The following is a 13,099-nucleotide window of genomic DNA, read 5'->3' as shown; positions in this document are numbered from 1 at the left end:
TGTCCTGAGAGGTGTCAGTGGTACATGCTTGAAACTCTCCACTTATAAATGGTTGGATTGTGCACATTGATGGTATAAATTCAGTACTTGTGTTTGTATGAATATCAGCTATTAACGCAGCATTGCTTGTGGAGTAAAGTATGTTTATGTATTTGTATTTAAATATTTATCCCTTCTGTGGCAGTTTAATGCTAACGCTTTTGTGTGTATTTTGACTGCAGAATGCGGAGGCTTGGAACAATCTATCTACCGCATATATCAGATTAAAACAGAAGTAAGTGCATCAAAGGGGATTTGCAATTCTTCCTTCCAAAGTAAACAGCCTGGTTTCCTCTCACTCTGGCCTTTCCGGAATAACATTCAGCTTCTGAACGTACTGCCTTCAGGATCCTCTTTATCACCACCACAAGTCCAAGCTCTCCCATTTGGCCTCCCACCATAAATATCATTAGAATGTCAGAGATTATATCATGGGGAAAAAATGCTTTTGGAAAGAAAAGCAGCTCTTTAGATCTCACCGCACCCACAAATGTTTGTCGTTGTTTATTCGTTTAGTCGCTTCCGACTCTTCGTGACTTCATGGACCAGCCCACGCCAGAGCTTCCTGTTGGTCATCAACACCCCCAGCTCCCCCAGGGACGAGTCCGTCACCTCTAGAATATCATCCATCCACCTTGCCCTTGGTCGGCCCCTCTTCCTTTTGCCCTCCACTCTCCCTAGCATCAGCATCTTCTCCAGGGTGTCCTGTCTTCTCATTATGTGGCCAAAGTACTTCAGTTTTGCCTTTAATATCATTCCCCCAAGTGAGCAGTCTGGCTTTATTTCCTGGAGGATGGACTGGTTGGATCTTCTGGCAGTCCAAGGCACTCTCAGAATTTTCCTCCAACACCACAGTTCCAAAGCATCTATCTTCCTTCTCTCAGTCTTCCTTATGGTCCAGCTCTCGCAGCCACATGTTACTACGGGGAACACCATTGCTTTAACTATGCGGACCTTTGTTGTCAGTGTGATGTCTCTGCTCTTAACTATTTTATCGAGATTTGTCATTGCACTTCTCCCAAGGATTAAGCGTCTTCTGATTTCCTGACTGCAGTCAGCATCTGCAGTAATCTTTGCACCTAGGAATACAAAGTCTTTCACTGCTTCTACATTTTCTCCCTCTATTTGCCAGTTATCAATCAAGCTGGTTGCCATAATCTTGGTTTTTTTGAGGTTTAGCTGCAAGCCAGCTTTTGCACTTTCTTCTTTCACCTTCATCATAAGGCTCCTCAGTTCCTCTTCGCTTTCAGCCATCAAAGTGGTATCATCTGCATATCTGAGATTGTTAATGTTTCTTCCAGTGATTTTAACTCCAGCCTTGGATTCCTCAAGCCCAGCATGTCGCATGATGTGTTCTGCATACAAGTTGAATAGGTAGGGTGAGAGTATACAGCCCTGCCGTACTCCTTTCCCAATCTTAAACCAGTCCGTTGTTCCGTGGTCTGTTCTTACTGTTGCTACTTGGTCGTTATACAGATTCTTCAGGAGGCATACAAGATGACTTGGATGTTTTTCTGAAACTCCCTGGCTTTTTCCATTATCCATCGGATATTGGCAATTTGGTCCCTAGTTCCTCTGCCTTTTCTAAACCCAGCTTGTACATCTGGCAATTCTCGCTCCATGAATTGCTGAAGTCTACCTTGCAGGATCTTGAGCATTACCTTACTGGCATGTGAAATGAGTGCCACTCTTTGATAGTTTGAACATTCTTTAGTGTTCCCCTTTTTTGGTATGGGGATATAAGTTGATTTTTTCCAATCTGATGGCCATTCTTGTGTTTTCCAAATTTGCTGGCATATAGCATGCATTACCTTGACAGCATCATCTCGCAAGATTTTGAACAGTTCAGCTGGGATGCCATCGTCTCCTGCTGCCTTGTTATTAGCAATGCTTCTGAAGGCCCATTCAACCTCACTCTTCAGGATGTCTGGCTCTAGCTCACTGACCACACCGTCAAAGCTATCCCCGATATTGTTATCCTTCCTATACAGGTCTTCCGTATATTCTTGCCACCTTTTCTTGATCTCTTCTTCTTCTGTTAGGTCCTTGCCATCTTTGTTTTTGATCATACCCATTTTTGCCTGGAATTTACCTCCAATGTTTCTAATTTTCTGGAAGAGGTCTCTTGTCCTTCCTATTCTATTGTCTTCTTCCACTTCCACGCATTGCTTGTTTAAAAATAATTCCTTATCTCTTCTGGCTAACCTCTGGAATTTTGCATTTAATTGGGCATATCTCCCCCTATCACTGTTGCCTTTTGCTTTCCTTCTTTCTTGGGCTACTTCTAGTGTCTCAGCAGACAGCCATTTTGCCTTCTTGCTTTTCTCTTTCTTTGGGATGTATTTTGTTGCCGCCTCCTGAACAATGTGGCGAACTTCTGTCCATAGTTCTTCTGGGACCCTATCTGCTAAGTCCAGTCCCTTAAATCTGTTCTTCACCTCCACTGCATATTCCTTAGGAATATTAGTGAGCTCATATCTAGCTGATCTGTGGGTCTTCCCTAATCTCTTTAGTCTGATCCTAAATTGTGCAAGAAGAAGTTCGTGATCTGAACTACAGTCAGCTCCAGGTCTTGTTTTTACCGACTGTACAGATGTCCGCCACCTTTGGCTGCAAAGGATGTAGTCAATCTGATTTCGGTGTTGTCCATCTGGGGAAGTCCATGTATAAAGCCATCTCTTAGGTTGTTGGAAGAGAGTGTTTGTTATGCAGAGTGAGTTGTCTTGGCAAAATTCTATCAGCCTATGTCCTGCTTCATTTTGTTCTCCCAGGCCATGCTTACCTGTAATTCCAGGTGTCATTTGACTGCCCACCTTAGCATTCCAGTCTCCCGTGATGAAAATAACATCTCTTTTAGGCGTGTTTTCCAGTAGGTGCTGCAGATCCTTATAGAACTGCTCTACTTCAGATTCTTCAGCATCTGTGGTTGGGGCGTATATTTGGATCACTGTGATGTTAGATGGCTTGCCCTGAATTCGAATTGAGATCATTCTGTCGTTTTTTGGATTGTATCCAAGCACTGCTTTAGCCCCTTTACTATTAATTATGAAGGCTACTCCATTTCTTCTGTGGTCCTCTTGTCCACAGTAGTAGATCTGGTGGTCATTTGATGTGAAGTGGCCCATTCCAGTCCATTTCAGTTCACTGACGCCCAAAATGTCTATTTTTAATCTTGACATCTCCCCAATAACCACATCCAATTTGCCCTGGCTCATAGATCTTACATTCCAGGTTCCAATGGTGTGTTGATCCTTAGAACATCGGATTCGCCGTTCACCACCAGCACCGTCGGCCGCTAGCCGTCCTTTCGGCTTTGAGCTAGCTGCGTCATCACGTCTGGGGCTAGTTGAGCTCATCCTCTGTTCCTCCCCAGTAGCATTTTGACCACCTTCCGACCTGGGGGTCTCATCTTCCGATGGTATACCGACATATCTCTGGTTGTACTGATCCATTTAGGTTTCATGGCAAGAATACTGGGGTGGGTTGCCATTACCTTCCCCAGGGATCGCATTTAGTCTGACCTCTCTGTCATGACCTTCCTGTCTTGGGTGGCCCTTCACGGTTTAGCTCATGGCATCATTGAGGTGCTCAAGCTCCAGCACCACGGCAAGGTAACGATCCTTTGCTGAAGCCACAAATGTTACAGTACAAAATTTATTGCTCAGTGTACAACTAATTAGGATTTCAGATTCACCATGAAGCTAATGGAGGAAGGGCAATATGTGCTCTGTATCTCTTTTTTTATATATACATAAGGGCCAGGGGGCCACATATTCTTTGCAGAAGCAGCCACATTCAGGAATGTACCCAATATAGTGTCTTCCAGATTTGTTGCACTAGCGTTCCCATAGTTCCCACCCAGAACCAGTTTGGAAGTATTGGATGGAAATCACGGATGCTTTGTAGTATTAGCACATCTAGAGAACCACAGGTTGGGAAATGCTGTTCCAATCCAGTGAGCTTTCCTCTCTTCCAGTTGTATTGTAAAACAAAAACGTAATAACATTTTGTGTTAGCTGATTAATATGACTATTTGCTGTTGAGGTCTTATGAGTACTTCAGGTTCCTATTTTTGTCATAAAATAGTTTAGATAATGTGCAGCTGGCAAGAGAAGTTGACTACAGATATTTAAATGCATAGCACCATTCTTACTTAAACTTGAATCCTGCCCTAAATCTGAATGCATCTTGTTTAAACAGGTCATATGTCTAATGGTTTTTATTGCACTGTTCTTCCAGTATTCTTTGTGAAAACTGGCAGTTCAGTATTAAGTTATCTCTTCATTTTCCTAGAAATGTACCTTTCATAAATCTTGTGCATGGACTTGATATCTTAATTCTGTTGTTTCATTTATGTAAGAATGACTGGGTTGGATACCTTCTTGATAAACTAGCTTTCAGTTATTCAGAATCATAAGTAAATTGTCAAGATAATTTTTTGTTGCTTAGGACTGTGTCCCATTAATCTTCTATTTAAAGGAATGCATTTTCAGAAGACAAAGGGAGAAGCTAAAGGGTATTTTTATCTGCTTGTTTTTTTTTCTTTTCTTTACATCATGAAAAACAATTTATCTGTTTTCTCGAAAGAAACTGAAAATGAGAAAACCAATGGGGAGCTTACAAAGTCGTGTACACAGGAAACAAATTGCTAAGAGGGTGCATTGAACCAAAAGCCATAAATCAGTTCAAGAGGTCTTTAGACATATTTATGGAATAAGCAGACTGAGAGATGCAGTTGCCTCAGAGATTGCGAGAAACAGAAAATAGATGCAAAGAGATTCCAAGATGCTCAAGTGTCCTTGTATAGAAATAGCCTGACAAAATTTTCCAGCTAATTGCCTCTTTAGCAGTGGGCATTAGATACCTTTGAACCAATGCCTCTATTTGCTCAGCCAAACCAGTTGTAATAGCCTTTGAGAATATGACTGCAGAGCATCTGATACTCAGCTCAGTTGCTAGCATAAAGGTTCACTGGCTACAGCTCCAGATTTTCAGATGCCACAAGACCATGACTCATTGACAATTCATTCTAAAAGACTACTACTACTATTATTGGTATTATTATTATTATGTTTTTATCCCACCTTTAAAAAAAATCTTTGGTCAACTCAAGGTGGCAAACATACCTAATACTCCTGCCTCTTCCTATTTTTCCCAGAACAGCAACCCTGTGAGGAGGGTTGGATTGACAGAGAGTGACTGGCCCAAGGTCACCCAGCCAGCTTTCATGCCTAAGGTGGGACTAGAACTCTCAGTCTCCTGGTTTCTAGCCCATTGCCTTAACAACTAGACCAAACTGGCTCTCTGTCAGTTTCAAATTCTGGGATGTCATGATTTGGGGGAGTATTTGTTCTGGTTTTGTATACATATTTGGTTGGTTGGTTTCCTTTTTGGCAGAGGTGGATTAGTGTGTAAGCCTTTTCCCTTATTAAGATTTTTGGGGACTATAGGGCAGCAAAAAGGATGTTAGGCTCTGCTGTTGGGTTTCTCTTTGAAAAGTGGGGGGAAACAAATTAAATAGGCTTACAGTAATCCAGTAACTTCTGATAAGTAATTCATCTTAGAAAAGTTTAAGCCATTATGAAAGAAGTCCAGTGACTACTGTGTATCAAAAGTGAATCCTCTCTATAGTGAAATCATTGTTCATGTTTTTGTGCCTTTTTCTCTTTCCCAAATTATACAACATCCTGAGATGGTCTTTTCTCAGTCTGGAACTCTGGTTTCCATTTCTCTTCAATGTCGTTCCACTTGACAAAGGACAAATTTGATACCAGGTTTTTGTTTTCCTCTGAATGTGTTAGAATTCTTACAGCTAAAGGCAGATGTGGGTCACCTGGTTCTTTCTGTATGTGAATGATCCAGCCACATGAGGGAGGCCAGTTGTTTTGTCTTCATCATGCAATGGACACCTTCTTTATGAGTCATCTAAATGGTTTTGTCCATATGCTTCATCAACTCCATTGGGTCCCATTAAAGGAAGTATCTCTCACATTACCCTGATTATATTTAAAATTATATGTAAAGAGCCCCCCCTCACAAGTAAGTGATGCCTTTGTGCCAAAGGCAGGAGTTTCTTCCACTTCTTTTCTTTTTGATATGGCATGAAAATGTAGAGATTCTAAACAAGCAAATGGAGAAGACTTTAATGGAAAAACAAAGTGTGCCTGTTTTATAATTAATGTTTGATATTTCTTTTTTAAACCAGAATCAAAGCATTTCGGACTCTTCAAGAAGCTCTCAAGTGTAATTATGAGCATTGGCAGATTTGGGAAAACTACATTCTAACCAGTACGGATATTGGAGAATTTTCAGAAGCCATTAAAGCTTATCACAGGCTTATGGACTTGCAAGAAAAGTATAAAGATGTCCAGGTGGGATGCCCGCTGTTTTTATTAATGTGTGTAATGTTAAATTTCTGATGTGGCTCTTGACACAAAATAATAACTTGAAGCATGTTAGGCATCAAGTTGCCTGTTTTAGAATTTTAGAATTTCTTAGAAAGAAATTAAAAAGTATAACTCTTTCTGCTGCCATAACTTTCAAGCCATATCAAGACCTAGTAAAAACGATCCTTTTCCACAGCGGAGACAGGCCACTCTGAAGTGGACACCTCTCTCCTGCAGCAGGGGCAGATCTTCAGATGTCAGTTCTGGTGGGAGGAAGTAGCAGCCTTGCCCAGTTTAGCCTTGCTTTGCTCCAGAAAGCACATACATTTGTGAGCTCCACTAACCATCTTGATTGCAGGATTTCCTTTTTTCTCTTAGTTTCATTTCACTTTTCTTGGCATTTGCCTTCTTTGGAGATCCTTTAGCCCAGTGGCCCGAAAATTAACAGACAGCAGTGTGCTACCCAGGAATTCCTCTGAGCTTTCAACTCAGAGAGGGTGGCAAATAAGGCCTTTGGCTTCTAACTTTGCAGCATCATGCATGTTTCCCTCTCTGCTATGATCCCCTGAAGAGACAAGCCAGTGCAGTGGCTCCTGAGTAGCCAGATGTGAATTGCATGCTTCTTACAGCAGCGGAGGTGTGCGTGTGTCACTATTCCCCTAGACAAGACAGGCATTGCAGGGGATGGAAGTCAGCAGAGCCAGCATTCAGTCCTCCCACCACCATTCACTAATGGATCAATAGCATTCCAGCTTCTATATTGGCTTTGCCAGGTAATATCTCCTCCTAAATTCCAGATAGCTCCTGTTCCCCAGTGACCCCAAGGAAAGGCCATGAGGCTCCTCAACAGACTACAGTCCTGACAGTGCAGGAACACACCTATAACCAAATACCTCAGGAGGAATTGGAAAAGCAGGAAGTTCCAGTTGGGCTATATGGTCATGATAAACCTCAGGGTGAAACAAGGGAGGAAACACATCAGCTTCCATCCTCCTCCCCCACACCAAGAATCTCTCTCTTGACCTCTACTGCAGCCACTTCACAGGAGGAAGAGATGCCCAGTACCCTGCTTGTCGCTCAGGAAAGCCTGCAGAATACTGGGCCTGAAAGGTCCAAAGTTACCACCTCATGGACCCCCTTATTGGTCTGCTAATGGCAGAGGGTTTCCCCATAACTAGTAATCCCCCATCATGCTTACCCTTCTTAAAAGCATTTGATAAACCTTTTGACCCTTCTAGGTCACAATGGAGGTCTGCATCATCCAGCCAGACATCATACAGTAGCTCTACACCTAGACCCAATCTTCATGATGTCTGCCCCCAGCTTTAAATCCAAATTGAGGAATAGACACAACTTAGATATTAGAAGAGCCATCATGATCTGCCTGAGCAGAATAGAGGAATTCAGCATGTTGGACAGTGTCTTAGTTTCTTTTCTACGCTACGGCTAGACCACAGACCTTCCCCTATCAAGCTGTGCATCAAATCCGCCTGCAGAACTCAGAATCAGCTTGCCTTTTAGAGCAGTGATTTTCAAATTGTGGTCTGGGGACCCCTGGGAGCCCCTGAAACCCTTTCAGGGGTCTGCAAAGTCAAATAAATATTTTAGCATTTCTCAGTTTTAGTTTCTAATGCAGTACATATCAATAGACATAATCCACATAAACCAAAGGTCTTTGGGGTCCTCAGTCATTTTTAAGAATGTAAAGAGGTTCTGAGACCAAAATGTTGAGAACCACTGCCTTAGAGTATATGGCAGATCACTCCACCAGAAGCTGTCCCCTGGAAACATCTCTGTGGCTGCCATGTGATTCTTCATGTCCTCTTTTGTAACATTAACTCTGGCAGAAAGTAGCTCTCAGCAAAGGTAGTTCTGACATATCCCACTTCAGAAGGCCCTGGCTCTGCTGTAGGAAGACTTATTATGGAAGTCCTTTTTCTGTGGCAGAGACAGAGCTTTCAGTTCAGCCAGGTATTGAGAGAGGAAAAAAAATGAAAAGATACATATTGGGGCCCCTTTAATATTCACAACTTTTATGGAGCCTAACTTGTCTCTCCTGCATTTCTATCTCATTTTTATTTCTCTGAGCTGTTCTTTTGGCTTGTCATTCTGAAACTGGGGAAGAGAGCTATCTCCTCCTGCAAAAATCAACATCAGATTTTCCAGCCCTGCCTCTGGTGTGGGTGGGAGGGACATGCCCACAAGCCCACTTCAGATCTTTGCTTCCATTGTAGAAAAAAGGACCTTCACATTAAGTCCAGTACACCAATCTAGCCCACCCTCCTCTGCAGTGGCATCCTGTGGTCTTTTATGAGTGATAGGCAACCTGGTGCCCTCATATGTTTTGGTACATAATTGTCAGAAACCCTGGTCAGCTTGGCCAATGGGTAGCCATTTGTAAGCGTTGTAGTCCAAATCCTCAGAGAAGTTGAGGTTGTATGGGCTTTCTTATAATAGCCAGTTTAAGCAAGAAAAAAAGTGCCTCTAAATCATTATGTCCACTTAGAGGAAAACGTGAGTCAAAGAATAAAGTTTACCCTTTCTCATACCAATTGGAAGAAGAAGCCAAGATGGTTTAGCTTTCCTCCTTTGTACATGAAGTGATGATGGGAAAGAGAGCAAGCTTAATGCTTCTCATAAGCTGCCAATTGATACTTCTTTCCTTAAAATAATGTTCTAAACTGAAAGCTTGGGCAACATGAATAGATACTTCAGCCTTCAGCATGCATTCAGGAATATTATAGTATTATGTGACTACTGCCAGATTTGAATATCCATCACAAGTTTCATCCTTTATGGTCAATAAGACACAGTGAGGCTTCAAGCATGGGAAAAAAATCTCAAAACAAATATTTTTAGATTTTTTAAAAACATGCAACCTCCTTTTCTGTGACGTCAATGAGGTCTCTCCTCTTCCACAGATGATTTGCTGTGTTGCATTCACTTAGCTGTTCTTTCAGATGATGGATAGATATAGTTGATAATCCCAAAGTAAAATAGATTTTTGGACGTTATAGAACAAAGGAAAAACACAGTAGGCAGCAGTCTTTAATTACTGCAAGTAACTTGTGTTGTTTGTCTGCCTAGAGTTTTACTGGATGCAGTTTGCCCAATCTCTTCTTTAGGATTTTGGGCAAGAGTCAAAGTTCAGGTTGATCACCTTCAGTCCTGAAAATAAGAAAGACTAGAATCTACTGCAGAAGCGCTAATAGCCTGGCATCTATTGGCTATAAAAACAGAGCAACTACTACAGTTTTAATATTAATACCCCAAAATCAGCAAAGCTTTGGATGTCTGAATGGTTGTTAAGTAAAGACTACCTGTATAGCATCTTGTGGCATCTTTAAATACATTACTATTTTAATAAATTAATCTATTCATTCAGGATACTAATTCCGGCTCTGATCATGAATCATATGTTAGCAAGCACTTTGGAAAATCCACTCAGCTTTATGGGAGTCAAATTGTAACTAACAATTTCCTTCTCTCTAAGGTGCTTAAGATTCTGGTAAAAGTAGTGATGGATGGAGTAAGTGACCGTAACGGAGAGACAGCAAAAGGGTTGAAGGGAAAACTGCAGGCACTCTTTGGCAGAGTGACTTCTCGAGTGACAAGTGATGGAGAAATCTGGAGATTATATGCCAAGCTTTATGAAAATGGGCAGAATGAGAACTATGAAGACATAGAAAAGGTAAATCCTAATGACAGAATACGGTTCATATATCAGAAAAGATGCATGCTGTTTTCATGTTGATATTAGGGTTTTGATGTGTCCTTTGTGAGAATATGGTTTGATCATGAAATATCCTTTGCTTGAATTTCATATTTCAGTAGCAGCTCTTTGTTTGGGAACCTGACTAGCAAGGCTACTTAATTTAAAGATCAGTAAAAAGAGAAAACAAAGAAGGGAACAGTGGGATGAAATAACAGACTTCTTTCCCTTAAGAAAAATACACATTCAAGACAGATGAATTAAAAATGTCTTATGATTCCAAACTTGCTTAAGGTAGTATTTATTCAGTTAGATGTGCAATTCACAGAATATCTGATCTGCTTTTTTAGATATAGGGAACGGTCTCTGCAGTTTTTTAATATGTTTCATTCTGATGTTCTGTACTGAACTGCTAAGTATTTCTTTTAAGCAATATGTCTTCTGCAAAGTGATTTATACATTTCAGCCTTCCTTTGGAATTCCAATAGCTGAAGTGTTATCTTAATGCAGCAGCCTTCAGTGGAAGAGAATGTTTCCAATCATCAAACTGTTACCATTTAGTATAACATTAATAGAAGTCCCACAGTATGGGATCACTTATTAAGCCGTTCCATGAGGTCAGTCTGATCCTTTAGTATTACTGACACATAACTGTTGTACTGCAGCTGTACCTCTCTCTGATGATGAGTGTGTGAGACACCCTTCCTCCATATAGGAAGAGGGCTGAGAAATACACTGGAAAAAAGAACAAAGATAAGAAAGATGAGTGAAAAGGAGGCCTCTGAGTAGAAAGAAAAGCTTGGCAGAATGCAGAAAATGAAAGGAAAAATAATAAATAACATTAGAAAACTAGGTAGACATGGGGATCATGTGTGGGAGTTGGACAAGAGATTAATCAGGAAGAAAAAGAAAGACAAGGTTTGTATGTTTTTTACCATACTATTCTTTTCAATTCTTTGTTCATTTGTTGTTACTTTGTCTTCCTTTTAACCATTATAATCAAATATTTATACATCCCTTTCTCTTCTCTATTCTCCTCTTTCCTTTGTTTTTTTTTGGGGGGGGGGTTGCATACTTGCCATGAGGAAAAGATCTTTTCTTTCTCTCCATGTAATTTCTTATCTCCTGGTGGCAGATCATGCAAACGTATTGCCCTGATTCTGGGCAAACATTGGATGTTTATAATCCGAAAGAGGCAAAATAAGATTGTTCACTATTCTTGTTGGCTTCCCTTTCAAATAGCACAGATTCTCCCTCTTGACAACCTAGTAAATAAAGTGGTATTTACTTGGTGGTATTTTTGCAACAAGTCCTAATCTAGAAATTCACTATATTTTCACTGTAATTTCACTATCCCTTACATTTTAAAAGTATTCCTAGGCTCTGTTTGAGACATCTGTATTGCTGAAGCTGAGTTTCTTTGGAAGAGATATCCCCATGTAAGAGAGGAAATAAAAATAATAAATTTTCTTTTGAAAAACTAGTGTTTCTGCTTGTGGCTTATATCCAATGTTATACAAGTGAACTTCTACTGATAAAATAATTTTTCCATTGTTCTCTCCCTACCCAACCACTCTATCCTCCAATATCCCCTAAATCAATTCCAGAAATCTCCCAGCCATCTGGAGGAGATTTAGGTGTATGTGCAAACAGCAGGAGAGGTCATCCATTTTGTTGGCAGATGCTGTTCCCTCAATGGACAGACATAATGGGATATAGCCCTATCTTTCCTATAAGTGACTAACATTCATTCTGTCTAAGGAGATAATGGGTTCCTTTAGTGAGATGTTTTCAATCACAGGCTGGATAGACATTTGTAAGAGGTTTTATTTGTAATTTAATTTTGATTCTTGTATTGAACAGGGATTGAACTTGATGAACTAAGTGGTTTATTTCAACTCTTTGGTTACAAAAAACCCTCTTCTTGGGATGTCACGAACTAGTATTAGAACTGCAGCATTGTCAAAATATTGTAGTTGCTTGATCATGGGTTTATACTGGGTGATACTTCCACAAATATCCATGAAATCATTGACCCAGATAATGTACAGCATATTATTCAATCCTTTTTGTGAATTCTTAGTGGCACACTATGTAGAACAACAAAAGATGTCACCCTTCATTTGTAAAAATATTTTATTGTAATTTAGGAGTATTTTGACATTTGCAAGGAGGCCACAGAGCACAAAGAACAGGACTTGTAGCAGACCCTCCTAATCTGCAGTGAAAAATGTAGACTCTACCATAACACAGATTGGGCACCCTAAAAGTTGAAATAGGGCACATGCCTATCACATGAAAATAACTGATTGGAAATCTTGTGCATGAATTCTCATAATTACCATTTGTGAATGAAATCTGTAAATTTTTCTTTATCTGCTTCGCTATCCTTTCTTGCTTTATCGCCTGAGTCAGAAACAGATTGGGAATGGAAACAAAGCTCACCTCCATCTTGTATTATAAGTTACCTAGGAATCTTCAGCAGAGCATTTAGATAGTGAGCTTGAATTTGTAGGAGTGCTTTGTAATAACACAGAGATTGTTTTATCCTTAATTTCTTGTGAAAAAACGTTACTCCAGCCAAGTGATATTTCACAGAAGCTACATTATGTTTTAACATTCTGTCAAGTGAGCTGTCTCCCTATCCCTGTGTTTGTGGTCATTCAATTATGCCATTGCTTTTCTGAAGCAATTGACAATTCAACTAGCTTTCAGTATTACCTTACAGCCCTGTTTTTGATACAGCAATAAAAATACTACGATATACTTTACAGGTGGTCCTTGGGTTATGACCACTTGTTCAGTGACCGTTCAAACTTGCGGTGGCACTGAATGAGGGGGACTTGTGACGGGTCCTTAGAGTTCCAGCTGTTGCAGTATCCCTGCAGTCACATGATCGCAATCCAGGCACTTGGCACCCAGCTCGCGATTATGACATCACAGTCAGCTGTGGTCTCATGAT

General features: G+C 40.6%; 1 protein-coding gene across 1 annotated transcript in view; it reads left to right on the top strand.

Annotated features, from left to right (window-relative positions):
• TTC27 (tetratricopeptide repeat domain 27) overlaps window positions 1–13,099 on the top strand; it is an 88,048-nt gene that overhangs the window by 62,267 nt on the left and 12,682 nt on the right. Inside the window, exons 15-17 of the mRNA XM_063305502.1 lie at window positions 222–274; window positions 6,245–6,410; window positions 9,919–10,116. Of these exons, the coding sequence (XP_063161572.1) occupies window positions 222–274; window positions 6,245–6,410; window positions 9,919–10,116 (417 nt within the window). The remainder of the gene's footprint in view (window positions 1–221; window positions 275–6,244; window positions 6,411–9,918; window positions 10,117–13,099) is intronic.

This window comes from Candoia aspera, chromosome 1 (genome assembly GCF_035149785.1).
Source record: "Candoia aspera isolate rCanAsp1 chromosome 1, rCanAsp1.hap2, whole genome shotgun sequence".
Lineage (NCBI taxonomy): Eukaryota > Metazoa > Chordata > Lepidosauria > Squamata > Boidae > Candoia > Candoia aspera.
Note: the sequence above shows the minus strand (reverse complement) of the source record. Positions and strands in the feature narration are given on the sequence as shown.